The sequence below is a fragment of the Pseudozyma flocculosa genome, assembly GCF_000417875.1.
Source record: "Pseudozyma flocculosa PF-1 unplaced genomic scaffold scaffold00001, whole genome shotgun sequence".
NCBI classification, from domain to species: Eukaryota; Fungi; Basidiomycota; class Ustilaginomycetes; order Ustilaginales; family Ustilaginaceae; genus Pseudozyma; species Pseudozyma flocculosa.
In genome coordinates, this window is record NW_006920869.1 from 21,345 (window position 1) to 37,003 (window position 15,659).

At 65.4% G+C, this 15,659-nt stretch overlaps 3 protein-coding genes across 3 annotated transcripts in view; 1 reads left to right on the forward strand and 2 right to left on the reverse strand.

The window, feature by feature from the left end:
- Positions 1 to 6,292: 6,292 nt before the first annotated feature.
- Positions 6,293 to 8,497, forward strand: rfl1 (regulator of flocculosin biosynthesis; the record flags this gene model as incomplete). Its single annotated transcript, XM_007877502.1, has 1 exon — positions 6,293 to 8,497. One exon carries the CDS (start codon positions 6,293 to 6,295, stop codon positions 8,495 to 8,497), a length of 2,205 nt encoding a protein of 734 aa, XP_007875693.1.
- A 958-nt stretch (positions 8,498 to 9,455) lies between these two features.
- Positions 9,456 to 10,696, reverse strand: fhd1 (flocculosin hydroxylase; the record flags this gene model as incomplete). Its single annotated transcript, XM_007877503.1, has 3 exons — positions 9,456 to 10,201; positions 10,357 to 10,545; positions 10,660 to 10,696. 3 exons carry the CDS (start codon positions 10,694 to 10,696, stop codon positions 9,456 to 9,458), a joined length of 972 nt encoding a protein of 323 aa, XP_007875694.1.
- Positions 10,697 to 11,693: 997 nt separating this feature from the next.
- Positions 11,694 to 15,659, reverse strand: part of fas2 (fatty acid synthase) — a gene marked incomplete at both ends in the record, with an annotated part of 11,822 nt that continues 7,856 nt past the window's right edge. Inside the window, 2 exons of the mRNA XM_007877504.1 lie at positions 11,694 to 14,825; positions 14,947 to 15,642. Coding sequence (XP_007875695.1) covers positions 11,694 to 14,825; positions 14,947 to 15,642 — 3,828 coding nt within the window. The remainder of the gene's footprint in view (positions 14,826 to 14,946; positions 15,643 to 15,659) is intronic.

A 15,659-nucleotide genomic window follows, 5' to 3' on the forward strand; every position in this document is an offset into this window, starting at 1 on the left:
TGGCCGGTGCAGAGGCATGGAAGCGACGCACGCACGCCCGCACGCCCGCCGGCCTTTCCGAGCCACGGCCCGAACGGTGCGCCGCCTTGCCGTGCAGTGCCGTGCAGTGCCGCCGAGCAGCCCGACGCCTGGCATGGGCATGAAAACGAACAGCCTCTCTCATGAGAGAGAGAGAGAGAGAGAGAGATAGAGAGTCGAGGGTGGACGTTCTTGACCTGCCTGGCTTGCTGTATCGTACGCGCCGCACTCTGACCGTTCAAGGTTTCTGTCAAGGCTCTAAGGCAACCGGCGGCAGCAGCGTGGTCGAGGTGCAGCATTTGTCAAACCGGTACCTACCGTACACAAGAAGGTGCGCTTACAGTACCTGTTGCTCTCCTCGGTCGTCGTCGTACGGGTCGAGAGGTGACCGCAAGACGGTGGGTCGGACATTTCCTCGGGCCGATATCGTTGATCTGGTCGTGCTTTTAGGCTAGGAACAGATGACGAACAAAGGCGGCTTGGAAGCCTAGCCGCGGCTAGCGAGGCTAGGACTGCTGCTTATTGAATGAAAGTCTTCCTCGGTCTTTTGTTCCTCGGAGCGGATGAGAGTCCTTGGATGATTATATTGAAGGGATCAGGGGGCATGCCGAGACAGAAGAGGTGGTACTCTTGACTGTATGAGGCCAACTCTGTCCACGGCGTCTACCGGCCGACCTGCTGTCATCTGCGTGAAATAGCGGGGACGGGAACGGGCGGCGCGGGGTCGAAGCGGCGTGGGTAGGGTCGCTCGCTCGTCACCGTGCCGTGCATTCGCCTTTCACACAGCCGGCGAGGCGGTCATGTTGGTCGCTCCTCTTTTGTCCGCGGCGTCCTTGGAATTGATGGATGGATGGACGGATGTACCCATGACGAGCGCAGCGGACTGAATCCAATCTAAAATGCAAACCGCAGTGTGGATGCATGGACGGCACACTAGTGCGGGAACGACACGTGTCCCGCGCAGCGTCGAGACACGTACAGCCGCTCGGCCTGGTCTGGCCCGGCCAGGCCGTCATTGGTCGTCGTGGCGTTTTCTAGAGGGCAAAGCACTGCATGTACGGTAGTGTAGCGAGGCGGGACGCCATGGAAGGCAAGCAGGCTAGGGCATGGAACAGTGGCTTGGACGGTATGTGCATGCTCAAAGGGGGACCGTGCAGGCAGGCAGGCAGGCAGGCAGGCAAAGCCACAGCCGGCGGTTGCTCGTCGGCACAACGAAGCTGGAAGAGAAAACGTGCGTGCGTGCGCAGAGCGGTGCAGCGCGGTGCGTGTGTGGTTCCGAGCGAGATTCGGCGGAACGAGGCGGAGGCGGAGGCGGAGGATTATCAGCGACGGGATGCACGCACCCGCGGAGGGTTGTCTCCCGAGCGAGCGAGCGAACAAGCAAAGCAGCTCGGTATCGCGGGACAAGGGCAGGGCAGGGCAGGGCAGGGCAGGGCGGGGACGATACAGGTAGAGGCCCTGGTAGGCCGGAGAGGCAGCGCAGAAGGCCGTGCCGGTCCCGCGGGTCGGGAGTGAGGGAGGACATACCTGGGTGGGTGGCTTCAGAAAGGCAGGCAGGCAGGCAGGCTCGAGAAACGGGCACGAGGGGCAAGCGGGGGCCTGCTTCGATTTTCCACGCCGCCCAAGTCGCCGGCAGGTCGGAGATGGAAAATCCACACAGACGGACGACGGGACGGCGGGTCGGCCGGGCGGGGGGGGGGGGCGAGATTTGGCATGACGAGCAGGCAGGCAGGCAGGCAACGACACGAACCCGCAAGCAAGCAAGTTGCTGCTGCTGCGAGGCCGACGGTTGCGCCGCAGCCAGCAGCCAAGCCAAGCAGGCCAGGTGTCTATCCATCTGCTCGTTTGGTTCTCCGACGACTTTGTTTTTCGAGCCCCGCCACTTTGCCCTGCCTTGCATGGAAGCACACGCTCGCATTGTTGCGAGCGCGTCTTCGCTCGTCGGCCGAGGTGCAACCGCAGATACGGTGCGGTACGGTACGGAGCGGCCGGACCAGGCCGGGCCAGGGCGACATCTGAAAAGGGCGGCTCGTCTTCGGAGCTTTCGGAGGATGGGATGCGACCCGAGCCGGGTAGGAAGGGGAAAGGGGGGCAAAAGAAACAAAGAAAAGCCTCCGTCGTCGTTCCGGCTCGGTGGGGAGAGGTGCCTGGCTGGGGGAGATAGAGTACGATATGCGAGCATACGGTAGGGGGTGCATCATGTCGGTCCCCTCACGCGTCTTTCCTTGTCGATTATGGGCGGCAGCGTCTCGACTGGATCCTCGTGTGCCGTGCCCGTACACTGCCTGAGTGACTGGAGATACCGTAGCATCGCACGCACCCAAGCACGCATGCAAGCACGCACGCAAGCACGCACGCACGCACGCACCCAAGCCAGCGGGTCAGCGCGCTGGTGCCCGTCATCGTACCGTACCCTGTCGCACCGTACGCGTGTGTGCTGGACCAACGTACAGTACAGTACGTACGTCTCTCTTTGACTTCGCTTCGGCGAGGCGACAAACACTCGCTACTGCTGTACAGACAGTAGCTCAGGTACGGAGTTGTACGATTCTACATGGGATCGTCGTGGACGCTACTACTGTACGCTACAGCACCTAGCCTAGCCTGGCTGTAGCTTCGGCCTGAGCTTGTCCGCACATTACAGCAGCAACCAGAGTTGTTTGTCCGTCCACCCGGTCTGCGCGGGCAGAGGCTAGGCCAGGCGGGACAAGGTTTAGCGTCGGTGTCTTGGCGATCGACTCTGACGCCTTACTTTGCTTGCTTGCTTGCTTGCTTGCTTGGCTCGCTCGACCAGGCTAACGAAACCTAGCTGGGTCGATCGGACGTCGACGCCACACACGCCGAGAGGACACGGATCGGGAGGTTGACCCGCCACCCTCCGTGACCGACTTGGCGTCCGGAACCATGGTCGGACCGCGTGAATCGCGGGGATGGGTCACGTACAGCGTCCGTCGGGTCAGCTCTTTCCACAGCTACTTCCCACGTCGATGCGGATAGGTACGTACGTGCCGGTGAGCGATCGTGCCGTGCGACGTTGACGACCGGGCGCAGGATGAGAGAAGAACGCGGCAAGCAAACGCGGTGGCACGTTCGTTCGTTCGTTCGTTCGTCCTTCCGTCCGTGTCACAAGGCAGAGCGATAGAGAGCCAGGACGATCGATACGAGATCCGTATGGTACTGTATCGGCATGGCTGTCAAGCTCGGACGGGCTGATCCCGAAGCACGGCGGCCAGGGCAGCTGGATAGCTGCGGCAGATAGGCACAACCGCGCCCGGTCTAGCTCGAGAGGTTGCGCACGCCTGGTACGAGCACGGGTACGGGTACGGGTACGGGTACGGGTTGGGGGGTTACGGGTAACGGTATCGATGGGATTGGAATTGATGCCCGTGGCCAAGGCAGCGGTACCGACGTCCAAAGCCCTGCCGCTGCTGCTCGGGATGGACGCGGGGTAGCTCACAGCGAGGAGGGACGAGGCCAGGCCAGGGCGAGGCGAGGCACAGGCGGGCGTGGTGGCAGGTCTCTGAGGCCGTGGACCCAGGGCTCGGAGCGAGGCCAGGCGTTTGAGTGGATGGACCGCGTGCTGGGGTTCGAGCAACGCACGAATCGTCGTTTGCTCGAATTGTATTGGACGATGACGACGAGCGCATGCTATGGTGTGTGGCGGGGGCCACGAAGAGGGGAGGGGGGGTCGATTAAGGTTGCAGGACACTCGAGCTTCCCAGGGGACGCAGCAATCACGCACGCAGAGGCAGGCAGGTCGAATCTGCATCGCAGACGAAACCACGCGGGCCTTTAGGTAGATGTACGGTCATGCTCTGCCTTGTCCCCGAGCAAAGGGGGCTACGGGGTAGCGTCACCGTGGAAGCAGATGGCGAGGGCGAGGGAAAGGCAGACGGAGAGGGTGGGAGAGAGAGGAACGTGCTTTTGCCGGCAGGGCCAGGCCAGGCTGACTGGCAAAGCAACGTACTCAGTTCAAGAGGCCGGCCGTGCCGAAGGCCCCGGCCTGCTCGGTTGTGCCGAACAGCCACCGAGTGCCGAGAGAGCGGACCAGCCGCGTACGGCTGCCGGCCTGCCTGCCTGGCTCGCCGCACATGCGCGTCTGTGCGTCGCGAGGTTCCCGTTTATGTATGCTGGCTCGCCCTAGCGTCGAGCCGGCGTTCCATGAGCGCTGCTCGCTGCAGACGGGTCGAGCTAAATTGAGTCGAAAAATAGCAACGAAAATCCGACAGCGGCCACGCACACCAACGTACGTGCGCATGCTCCTTGGGGCTCTGCTGCCCTTTTTCCGGGCGCCGACCGAGGGTAGCCCGCCTGCGCGACGGCGACGACGACGACGACGACAACGACGACGAGCAGCCTGCCTGACTACCTGTATGGCTGCCTGCATGGCCACTCATCTGGCATCGTACGCCTTCGGCTGGCTGCCATAAGGGCATGCTATGGCTGGGGGCGTCTTCCGCTGCCCGAGCGTACAGCTTCGGAGCCGCCGCCGAGGCGGGGCAAGCGGTGGCGAGCATGGTCGGATTCCGACTGAACCACACCTATCCCATCGATCTGCCTTAATGGCTTGCAATGAGCTTGGAAGCTCTCGAATCGATCCGTTACGGCTCGACTCAAGGTTCTACGGCGATCAGGAGCGAGGAAACGCTGAGCAGAACGTGCAGTCGAGCGTGCGTGCGCGCTGCCTGCGTGCTGCGCCTACGTAAAAGGATGCCGCGGTGCCGGCGGGTGGCGGGCGTACCACGCCGTTCGGGACACGGCCCTGGCTGGCCCATTTTGTTGCAGCTGCTGCCAGCCGGCCGTCGCTGGCAAGCCCCGCACCTGGGCGATGGATTCCCACGAGGCGACCAGGCAGCGACCGACGACGGCGACAAGGATGACCGGCCCGGCGGGTGGTCATGGAACGCTACGTACGAGGGCCCGGATGGCGGTCAACAGATGGAGCCGTGGCAGGCCCGCGCTGCACGTTGTAGACCGGTATGTACTAGGGCCCACCGCTCGACCGCTCAGTTCGTATGATCGCGTCCTCGTGGTTTCGTCGACGAAGCGTGAGGTCGCTGGGAAGGCTACAGCAGGGAACCCTGCCGGTGGTGGCTAGTTAGAGCGCGGGATGGCGGGGGGCCAGGCCGATGTTTGCGATGCGGAGGACGGGTTCGAGGTCGTTGGATGGGAGCGAGCGAAGCGCTGCGACCCAAATCTCGCCCATCGATCCGGGCGGCCTGCCTGCCTGCCTGCTGGTGGTGTGTTCTTCGGCTCAACCACCGGCCCCGCGCTTTGGACGGTGCCGTCGTAGGCCGCAGGCCAGTCTCCGCCCCGACGTTGCGTCTGCATGCCATGCATACCATGCATGCCCTGTCATGCGCTGCAGATGGGCATCAAGGCAGGGCGGCAGAGGCAGAGGCAGAGGCAGACACCCAGCCCTGCTGGCCTGACTGCCTGGCTGGCTGGCTGGCCGTACCCACGATGAGCCGCTTCGACGTGCGCCCCTTCCGAGACAGGCCAGGCCAGGCCAGCCGGGACGGGCCAGCCAACCAAGGGCCGGCAGGTGACCGAAGAAATAGCAAGCAAGCAAGCAAGCAGCCAAGCTCTGGGTTTCGGCGAGCTTACCAGCTGCGCAGCTGGTAGCTTGCCCCAGGCCTCCGCGGCGTCCGAGCAGAGGGGGGCCCAGGTGGACCCTGGCTGGGCCTTTCGGTGTCCCCGCTCGCTCCGAAGCAAGCTGCAGCTGCTGGTGGTGGTGGTGGTGGTCACCGAGGCGGCGGCAAGGGCCCAACCGGCGGCGCTGTTGAACGTGTTGCCGTGTGCGCTAGGCTGCTGGCCCCGCTAGCCTGGCTTGGCTGGCTTGGTCTATCTGGGACCTGGCCTAGCAAGCAAGGTGCGCTAGCCTACTGCACCACGCCACGCCACGCTACGCTACGCCTGGCCGCGGCTGCCGTCCTCTCTCTCTCTCTCTCCCTCTCCCTCTCTCTCTCCCTCTGCGGCCCTAGTCATGCTCCCTTGGTCTTGGCGAGACGGGCTATAAGACGGTCAGACCTTCCTCATTGGCCCCAACGCATCGTCCACGCCGCTCTCGGACACCACCATCCTGCCTCCCCTTCGCCGTTAAGCAAGCATCGCAACCCCACCTCCTCCTCCCTCTGCCCCTCCCCTCTCCGACATCTATGGACTCGACCATCAACATCGCCGCAATCACCATCACCACAGCCATCGCCACCGCCACCGCCTTGCCCAGCGCCGGCGTCAGCCCTACCCCTGCCAGCCCTCGCGACACCACGACATGACCTCATCCTACCTCCCCGCCCGTGGCGGCTTGCTGGCCGACATGATCAACGAGTACCCCGCACTCCAGGACGACGGCGGGCATGCTCCACGATCAACGGCCCCGACCTCATACCCCTCGCTCCCCGCCTACGCGCAGCAGCAGCAGCAGCAGCATCCACTGTCGCTCGCCATGCACACGCCCCCTCAAGCACAGGCACATGGCAACCCGCTCGGCTACCCTCCCTCGACGTCGGCATCGACCTCATCCCTCGGCCTCCTCGCTGCGCCAAAGCTCGAGCCCATCGGCGAGGACGATGCAAGCGTGCCCTTCTTCTACTGCAACATGCTCCAGGCCGGCCTCAACACCAACGCCAACCTGGACCCGGCACATGGCATCCCCTTTGCACACGAAGGACCGCGGTCCACCATGACAGCCTCGTCGTCGAGCCTCGGCGACGGCTTCGATGCCTGGTCCGCCTTCAGCGGCGACTCTCGCCCGCAGACGACCAGCTTCACCGCGGCGTCCAACGCCTCGGACTTCGGCACAAGCCTCGAGAGCTTCTCCTTTGTCCCTTCGCCTCAGCGCTCACCAACTCACGGCGAAATGGCATCCGACCCGCTCTGGGATGGCCCGGCCGGCTTCACCCCCTCCGCCCATGGCCCGCTCGACCCAATGCCACGCTCCTTCACCACAGCCGATGCAACGTCGTCGCGCCCCTTTACGGCGCAGAGCACCGCATTTCCGTGCGCGCCACCGCCGACATCCTGGGGCCTCGATCCGATCCCCGACATGTCTCTCGGCGCCATGACGCTGCAGGACGGTCAGCCTTCGCCCAGGCCATCTGAGCCTTCCACGGCGGCGGCGGCCACAAGCCACGGCCCTGCACAGACCCACGGTTGGTCCACGGGAGACAGCCTCGCCACCTGGCTCAACCACGACGTCCTCTCCGACCTGCTGGACGAGATCAAGGGCGAACATCCGGGCCCCATCTCCGAGGAGGTCAAGCAGGACCACGACGGGCGTCCCGTGGCCGTGACGGACCGCGTCAGCCTCTACCGCCGCCGCCGCAACGCCATCGCCCAGCTGCCCCTGGTCGTCTCGTGCGGCGTCCTTTCGGCCATGGTCTCCAACGAGCCAGAGAGCGGCTCAGACATTGCTCAGTCGTCGTCGCCCTCGTCTTCTTCCGACGAGGATGGCGACGAGATGGACGACCAAGACAGCAGCGGCGTCCTCTCGCCGCTCAGCTGCCCCCTCTCGCCCACCGCCTGTCCGCTCTCGCCCAAGTCGAGCCGGCCACGCAACAAGGTGGCGCGCTCGGCATCGTGCTCCTCGATGGCCGAGCTGCCCGAGATGCACCGCACACTCTCGTCGTGGAACTTTGCGTGCCGCAGCACGGGCCGGTACCGGAGCAGCAGCAGTGCCGCCGCCTCCAAGTCGAACAAGCGCGACAAGCAGGACGCCGTGCGCGACGCGGCCGCCAAGGCGAGCAAGGCCTCCGCTGCCAAGCGTCGAGGCCGCCGCCCGCGCAGCCAGAGCCAGGCCACCGAAGCGATGGACATCGACCCGGCCGAGTCAGACTCCGAGGCCGAGCTCGCCTCGCCCAAGAAGACGGCCGACGCCTGCGCCAAGACGATCGCGGCCAGCAGCCAGCCGGGCAAGGCGGCGGGCAAGCCGAAGCGCAGCTCGGCCAAGTCGGCCAACGGCAAGAGCTTCTCGATCATGAGCCGGATCGTGCTGCGGCCGCGGCCGGGCACCGAGGATGAGGAGGTGGCCTACCCGTGCCTGCCCGACACGCTCGAGGAGGCCAAGCGCAACAATGGGCCGAGCAGCGACATGACCCAGGGCGAGGAGCCGACCGACGAGAGCCAGAGCCTCTTCCCCTCGGATCTCTACGCGCCCCGCCTCACGCGCCGCGGGCCCAACGGCCGCGAGGGCTGGTGCTCGCTCTGCACCGAGGGCGAGTGGTACTCGATGAAGCGCAGCCAGTACCTCTACCACATCCAGTACGACCACGGCGTGAGCAGCCTGACGCGCAAGGTGTTCCACGCGCCGACGCACATCCGCGTGTGGAACGACGCCGTGGAAAAGACCGAGGGGCTGTGCCATCACTGCCAGCAGTGGATCCCCATCTGCTTTGGGCCGGTGCGCAAGCGCGACTTTAAGGCGTGGTTCAAGCACGCCCACAAGTGCCACCGCGACAAGACCGGCTGCCCCATCTAGGCAGCGCCCACGGCCCTATCGTTTTCCCCTTCCGCCTGCGCAGATCTCATTTACCGCGCCTCTGATGTTCGCTGGTCGAGCCCCCCTTGCTCCCCGTACGTCCCGCTTTTGCATCGCAACCTCGTCGCCCTCTCCTCCTTGCTTCCCATGCCGCCGTCCTTTTGATACCATGCAAACTAGAAATTGACTAGAAGGCTCGATAGACTATTACCAGCGGTGATCCCCGCATTGATTCCCAGGCCGCCGTACCTGTCTAATTGGAGAAGAATTCAGTCGCGCCACCGTCCAGAGCGTCTTCGTTTGTGCGTGCCGTCGTCGAGCCGAGCCGAGTCGAGTCGAGTCAAGCGCCTGAGGTTCAGACCGGGACGGAACCTCTTGGAAGGGCAGACGCGGAGCCGAGGAAAGGGAAGGAGCCGGTCCGGGCGAGAGATGAGGCGAGACGAGGGACGTTGCTATGCGAATGCGAGGGTTGGAGGCGTTTGTTTGTATCGCCCTCCGCGGGGATGGGTAGGCGAGTCGAGCTTGGAGCCAGGGCAGGGGCCAATCTAGCGATGCGCGCGGGTGGCAAGGGGGGAAAAAGGTGCTATGCGTCGCGAACGGGCGGAAGTCGACGAGCACGGCTCGACTCAACGCGGCTCGGCTCGGCTGCGGCGATAGAGCCTCGTGCGCCTGACCCGCCTCGTGGGCAGACACCGGCCAGCATCAGGAGGCCAGGGTAGGTAACTAGGTCGATCGTCTCGAACCGGAGACGAGCAGGAGGCTTCTCTCGGCTCGGACTTGTCGAGACGCGATGGAGGCGTGCCACGAGAGGTGGGCACCAGCTCGCCCGCGCCGTTCGCGTCTCACAGGCTCGAAGCTGCTCGCAGAGGTGCTGTAATCCATCGTGCTAGAATCCATCCCGATTCGCTACTCTGTACATCGCAAGGCCCATGTGGGCCCGCCCGACGATAGTTATGATTCATCCCTTGACCTCATCCCGTCCCTCACCCTCCTGCTGCTGCTGCTGCTCCCGAAAGGCCTTGACCTGCTGCTCAAACTCGGCCACCGTGACCTTCCACTCTCTATACTCGAGACCGAGCACGTCGTGAACGAGGGACGTGTCGATCTCTAAGCCGCCAGTGGAATCGGAGGCGGGGGTGGGATGGGCGCACATGAGCAACCTCCTTCCAGCCGCCTGCTCCCGCTGCAGGGCGAGAAGATGGGCGTCGGCGACGTCGCGGACATCGACCCAGCCGGGGATGCGCGAGCGCGCCGGATCGCGGAGGAAGCGTACGAGCTCGAGGTTGGAGCTCCTTAGCGGCGAGCCGCACACGGTGGGGCCGGCGATGTAGACGGGCGCTACCGTCGTCATACCCACCCCCGTGCTGCGGGAGAGGGACCAGGCGAGCCGCTCGACGACCGTCTTGGAACCCATGTACACTTCGAATGGCTTGCGAAGCGTGCGCAGCCTCGTCTCGTCCATGTCGTTCCAGCTCGTTTCGTCGATCGTCGTCGTCGTAGTCGTTGCTGTACCGTCACTGCCGCCGGGTGTTGGGAGGTGGCTGGATAGGCTTGTGGTCAGCACCACCCGACGCATGTGCAGCGACGAGGCGACGTCGAAAATGGTCCGGATGGCGCCGAGCGTCGGGTCGAGGATGGTCGCGACCGCATCGGCCATATCGCGCGACGGGACGGGCGAGGCGGTGTGAAGCACATACTGCGCTCCTGTTTCAACCCGCCCGTAGCAGCCGCAGCCGCAGCCGCAGCCGCAGCAGCAGCAGCAAGCGAGTCCGAATGTCAGCCCAGTCGTTGCGGAACGGACATCGGTGACCGTATCGAGTATCGAAGGGTCGCGACTCTCGCCGAGGGCCGGAACTCACCTTCACACGCGCCGCGTACGGCCTCTCGGTCCGCGAGGTCCGGCACCTCGAAAACCTTGAGGGAGCCCTCGCTCACCTCGCTCTCGAAGCGCCGTAGGAGGCCAGAGGCGGAAGAGCGGCTCCGCACCGTAGCGTGCACCATGTACCCCGCTGCGAGGAGCGAGAGGACAACGTGGGCGCCCAGGAACCCTGTCGGTGCGGCGCCCAGTCGCCGAAGGCGGAGCAGAAGGGCAAAGGGGAGGGGGGGGGGGTGTCAAGGTCTGGTTCGATCTGGCAAAAAGAAGACAGCGGGGGAGGACGTACCGTTGGCACCGGTGACGACGACGGCTTCCTTTGTCATTTTTGCGCGCCTTTGTTCGGATCCTCCAATCGATCGTGGGTGGGTTGCTGCTCGGTGCTCGGATCCAGCTTGCTTCGCTTGCGCTTGGTCTGTCGGTACGGTCAATTTGCTCGCTCGTTGCAAGAGGCTTGATGATCGTGTCTCCTCGACCTACGGGGCATGTGCAGAGCAGTAACGTTTGAGACGGGGACGACGTCGCCCCTACCTCTTTATACCCTTTAAGAGGAGAGAGTCGCCTGCAATGCTCGGGGCTAGACACGATACGGTTCGGACGCCGGCTCGCGTGGCCTCGCCCTGGGCTCCGCATCGGAAAAAAAAAAAAAGTCAAAGTCGCGCTCGCGCTCGTGCTCGAAACGATATTCCGGTATGCTCGCGTGTGCGCCAGCCCGTGCCGGGACCTCACCACAGCTCGACAACAAGTCGACTCTCGTATGCCGTTACCGCCTCCCTTGAGCAAGCGAGCGACACGACACGTTCCCCCTCCTACCTGCCTACCTGCCTGCCGGGCTACTCTGCTAGGCTGCATTCGGGAATCGGTCAACGGGCTTCTGTATGCCCTCTTCATGGACCCCCCCCAACCCGACTTGCCGACCTACCCCGCACGTCCTACTGCCGTAGCGCAAAAGGGACCGAGACGAGGGCAACTGGAGCGCGACAACGGTTCGTCTTCTGCACGGAAGAAAGAGAGACGGAGGTCAGACAAAGGCGGACTAGAGAGATAGGGTAGCAATCGTGGATTTCGCACGGCACGGCACGGCAAGGATCGGATGACGGTATCAGACGGAGCACAGCGAGAGATTCAGAGGAAGCGGACGGACAGAACTTCTATGTGAACGGGAACCGAATCGGGGTCGCGAGGGAGCGGAGAGGTGGACCATCTACTGCGGAACTGAGACGGAGACTGGGACGGATCTGGATCTGGAACTGGAACTGGATCTGGGAATGGAACTCGAACTAGAGGCAAAGAATGGAAAGGGACGCTGCCGCAGCGCGAGCGCTACGCCGCCTCCTCGACTGCCCGCCCGTCGCCGCCGGCGGTGACGAGCGGCAGACGGAAGCCATACGAGTCGCCGATCCTCTCGGCGCGCACCTCGGGGTCGAGGAGCACCTCGGACTCGAGCTCGGCTGGGTACGGCGCGTGCTCCTTGATGCGCACCAGGTCGCCCTTGACGAGGAGCGACTGCATCCGCCGGAACGTGATGGCCTGGCGCCGCTCGCGCCGGGAGAGGTACGCCTCGAAGTCGTCGCGCGACAGCCGGCCCAGCAGGTGCGAGCCGTGCAGCACCAGCACCGCGCCGCCGACCTGCCCAAAGCCAAACGACGTCACCAGCCCCGCGTGCAGGTCGGTCCGCGTTCGCGCCAGCGACGTGCACGGGTACATGAGGTAGTCGAACCGGCGCAGCTCGGCGGCAATGTCGTCGGCGTTGCGGTTGCCCGCCACCGTGGCGCTGTTGATGCTCTGCATCAGCCCGTTGATGGCCAACGCCGCCGCACCGCCCTTGGCGTGGCCGCACAGCCACTTTTGCGCCATGGCCGGTACCGCGTTGCCCGGCGTGCGACCGATGCGCTGTAGCAGCTTGTGGTACACGTCCGACTCGTTGCGGTCGTTGGCCTTGGTCGAGGTGCCGTGCATCGAAATGACGCCGACGTCGTCGCCGCCGAGCCCCCACGACGCGAGCGCGCGCTTGAGCGGCGCCGCCGTCGACAGCACGCCCTGGCCGGGTGCCGGGATCGAGCGGCCCTGGCGGTCCGAGGCGGTGCGCGAAAAGGCGAGGATCCCGTTGATGGGCGCGCCGATCGCGAGCGCCGTGGCCGCGCTCATGACAATCTGGACGCCGCAGCCCATGCTCTCGACGAAGCCGCTGCGGCCGCTCGTCATGGGCTTGGACATCTCCGAGGCACCGAGGCCCGCCTGGAAGGCGTCGTCGGACGACGCCGTCGCCTTCATCTGGGCAAACTCGAACATGCTCTCCTCCGAGAGGCCCTCGTAGCCTCCGGCGACCATGATCTTGGCCTTGCCCGAGCGGATCGTCTCGGCGGCCACGTCGAGCGACTGGAGCGCCGTGGCGCACGCGCCCACCGTGGGCGTGATGGGCCCGCACGACGAGACCAGCAGCAGGTTGATCCAGCCGGCGACGGTGTTGATGAAGGTCTCCTGGAGGATGTCGTTCTGCACCTCAACGTCGTTGCGGCGGTCGCGGAACATCTTGCTGAGCGAGTTGAGGCCGCCCATGGCCGAGCCCAGGCAGGTGCCCACCTCGGAGACGTGGACGTGCTTGAAGAGCTCGTAGGGGTCGTCGATGCCCGCCTCGACGAGCGCCTCGGCGACGCAGACGAGCGCGTAGAGCGCCGTCTCGTCGGTCTGGGCCACAATGTCGTCCGGGATGCCGTAGCGCGCCGCCGACCAGCCGGTGGGCAGCTGGCCAGCTACGCGGCGGTCGAAGCGGACGGCCTTGGGCAGCAGGATGCTGGCGCCCTTCTTGAGCCGCATGTACCAGCTGCCCGTCGCCGGGTCCTCCCAGATGGCCACGTTGTCGCCGTGCTGCAGCCTGTACTTGGCCGCCTCGGACGCAGACACCTCGAGCGCCTCGAGGTCGTGGTTGAGCTGGACCTCCTGCGTGTAACCCTTGCGGTCCGGGTCGAAGCCGCGCAGCAGCTCGGGCTCGACGAGGCGGATGCCGGCGTGCTCGAGGATCTGCTTCTCGTACCGCGCCCGCACCTCGGAGTCGTGCACCGGCTCGCCCGTCTTGGCGTCGACCCAGCCGACGTAGGCCTTGCCCGACGCGAGCTTGCCGTCAAAGTGGCGGATCTTGCCCGTCAGCCAGGCCATCTCGATCAGGCCCTCGACGCTAAAGGCGCCGTCAACTTCCATTTCCCAGCGGGTCCTCGAGGATCCCCAGGGCCCGACCTCGGCGAAGCCGGTGACGACGATGACCTGGTCGAGGTCGAGCGGGCCCTCGCTGCGGGCGATAGCCTGGTTGAGCTCGTGCGAGCCGACCTCGGGGTAGGCGAACTTGGACAGGCCGCGCGGCTGGAGCTGGGCGGTGCGGTGGAGGTCGGCGGCCGCGTGCCCCTTTGTGACGGCGAACTCGTTGGAGCTCTCGGCGATGAGGGAGCGGCGGATCTCGGACGCCTGCTGGGCCGCGGCCGTCTTGGAACGCATGTGGTACGAGATGTTCTTGACCTGGCTCGCGTCGCCGGTCAGGTCGAGCATGACGGGCTCGATCTGGTTGGCGGCGGCAAAGTCGGGGTCGAGGAGGCCCATGAGGTTGAAGGCCATCTCGTGGGTGCTGAAGGTGCGCAGGCCAAGGTCGCGCTCGAGGCCCTCGGCGACGACGTCGAGGTCGGCCATCAGGTCGGTGCCGCGGCAGATGCCGATGTTGGCGCCCGTGACAAAGAGGTAGTCGGACCAGTCTTCGGAGCGCACCGAGTTGAGCAGCGTCTCGAGGCCGATCTTGCTGGCGCCGTAGAGGCCGTCGTTGCCGATGACGCCGTGGTTGAACGAGAGCGGGAGGATGACCTGAGTGGGTCGGTTGTGCAGCCTGCGCGCCGACTTGTGCGTCTTGATGGCGCCCATCAGCCGGACGACGTTGGTCAGCATGATGCGGTGGGCCAGCTCGCTCTGGTCGTCGATGCCGTCAATCTGCCGTCCGTTCTCCGAGATGGCGGCGAACGGCACCAGGACGTCGATGTCGACCTTGAGCGTCGAATAGACGTACTCGACGACGGCCGATACGTCCTTGCGCGAAGCCTGGTTGAAGGGCACCACCGTCAGCCGCGAGCCGCGGCCACCCCACTCGCGGTAGAGCTTCTGGAACTCCTGCGCCTTCTTGGGCGAGAAGCTCGAGGTGGTGACGATGACGCGGGCGCCGCCCGAAAGGAGGCGCTTGACCATCTCAGCGGCGATCGAGCCCTTTCCGGCGCCGGTGACGAGCACGTTGAGGCCGTGGTACGACCGCCCGTGCTTGGCCAGGTCGAGCAGGCCGTCGAGGTAGAGCTGCGTCAGCTCCTCGTCAAAGAGCCACGAGGCTCGCTCCTTGCGCGCCGCGCGAAGCCAGGGCGCCTGCCCGTCGGCGGTGCTAAACGAGATCGCCGACCTCTCGGCCGTTGAGTCGGTCGAGACGGTCTTCTGTAGGGCGTTGCCGAGGACGTCGGACAAGGAGCACACAGGTGGGCGGTAAGAAGCGTCAGTGCCCGGCTCATCAACGTATCCGGCGGGCACGCCCGCACCGCTCGAAACAGCAACTCACCTGTTGGACCAGCTCCAGCGTACGCGGCGCCGCAGCCGTCGAGCGGTAGCGCCCGCTCGAAGCCATCTGCAGCACGTAGTCTTCCAGCGAGGCGAGCCCGGCGCGGGGCACCTCCTTGTAGACGGTGTTGCCGCGCGCGTCGAGCGAGGTGCTCGGGCCCAGGGGCGCGCGGGCGTCCTGGTAGCGGCTGGGTCCATCGAAGCGGCAGGCGAGGAGCAGCTCGCAGACGCGGAGGGCCAGCGCCTTGCCAGGCCCAGAGGCGGCCTCGAGTCGCCTCCGCTCGTGCTCGAGGGGTGCGGGTCCGTCGAGCTGGTTGACGAGGGCGATGCAGCGGGTTGCCAGCTCGGCATCGCTGTCGTCGATCTTGCCCGAGAGCAGGTCGGCGAAGAGGAGCGCCACGTTCTGCCTCGACCAGTTCCAGTAGCTCTCGTAGTGGCGAGCGTGGAGCGGCTCAAACTTGCCCTGGATGCCGTTGGTGTACGAGTCGCCGTGCTCGGCGAGGATGTCGTCAAACATCCGCGTCACTCGCTCCAGGTGCTCCTGCACACCCTCCTGGGCGCGCTTCGACAGGTCGACGTCGACGCCAAGGTAGTCCTGCAGCGCCTGGATCTGCTTCTGGGCGTGGGCCTCCTGCTTGGCCTGCAGCAGCAGCAGCTCCTGGCTGCTGACGACGGCGCCTCCAGCCGCGCCGCCCGACTGGCCAGCACCGCCAG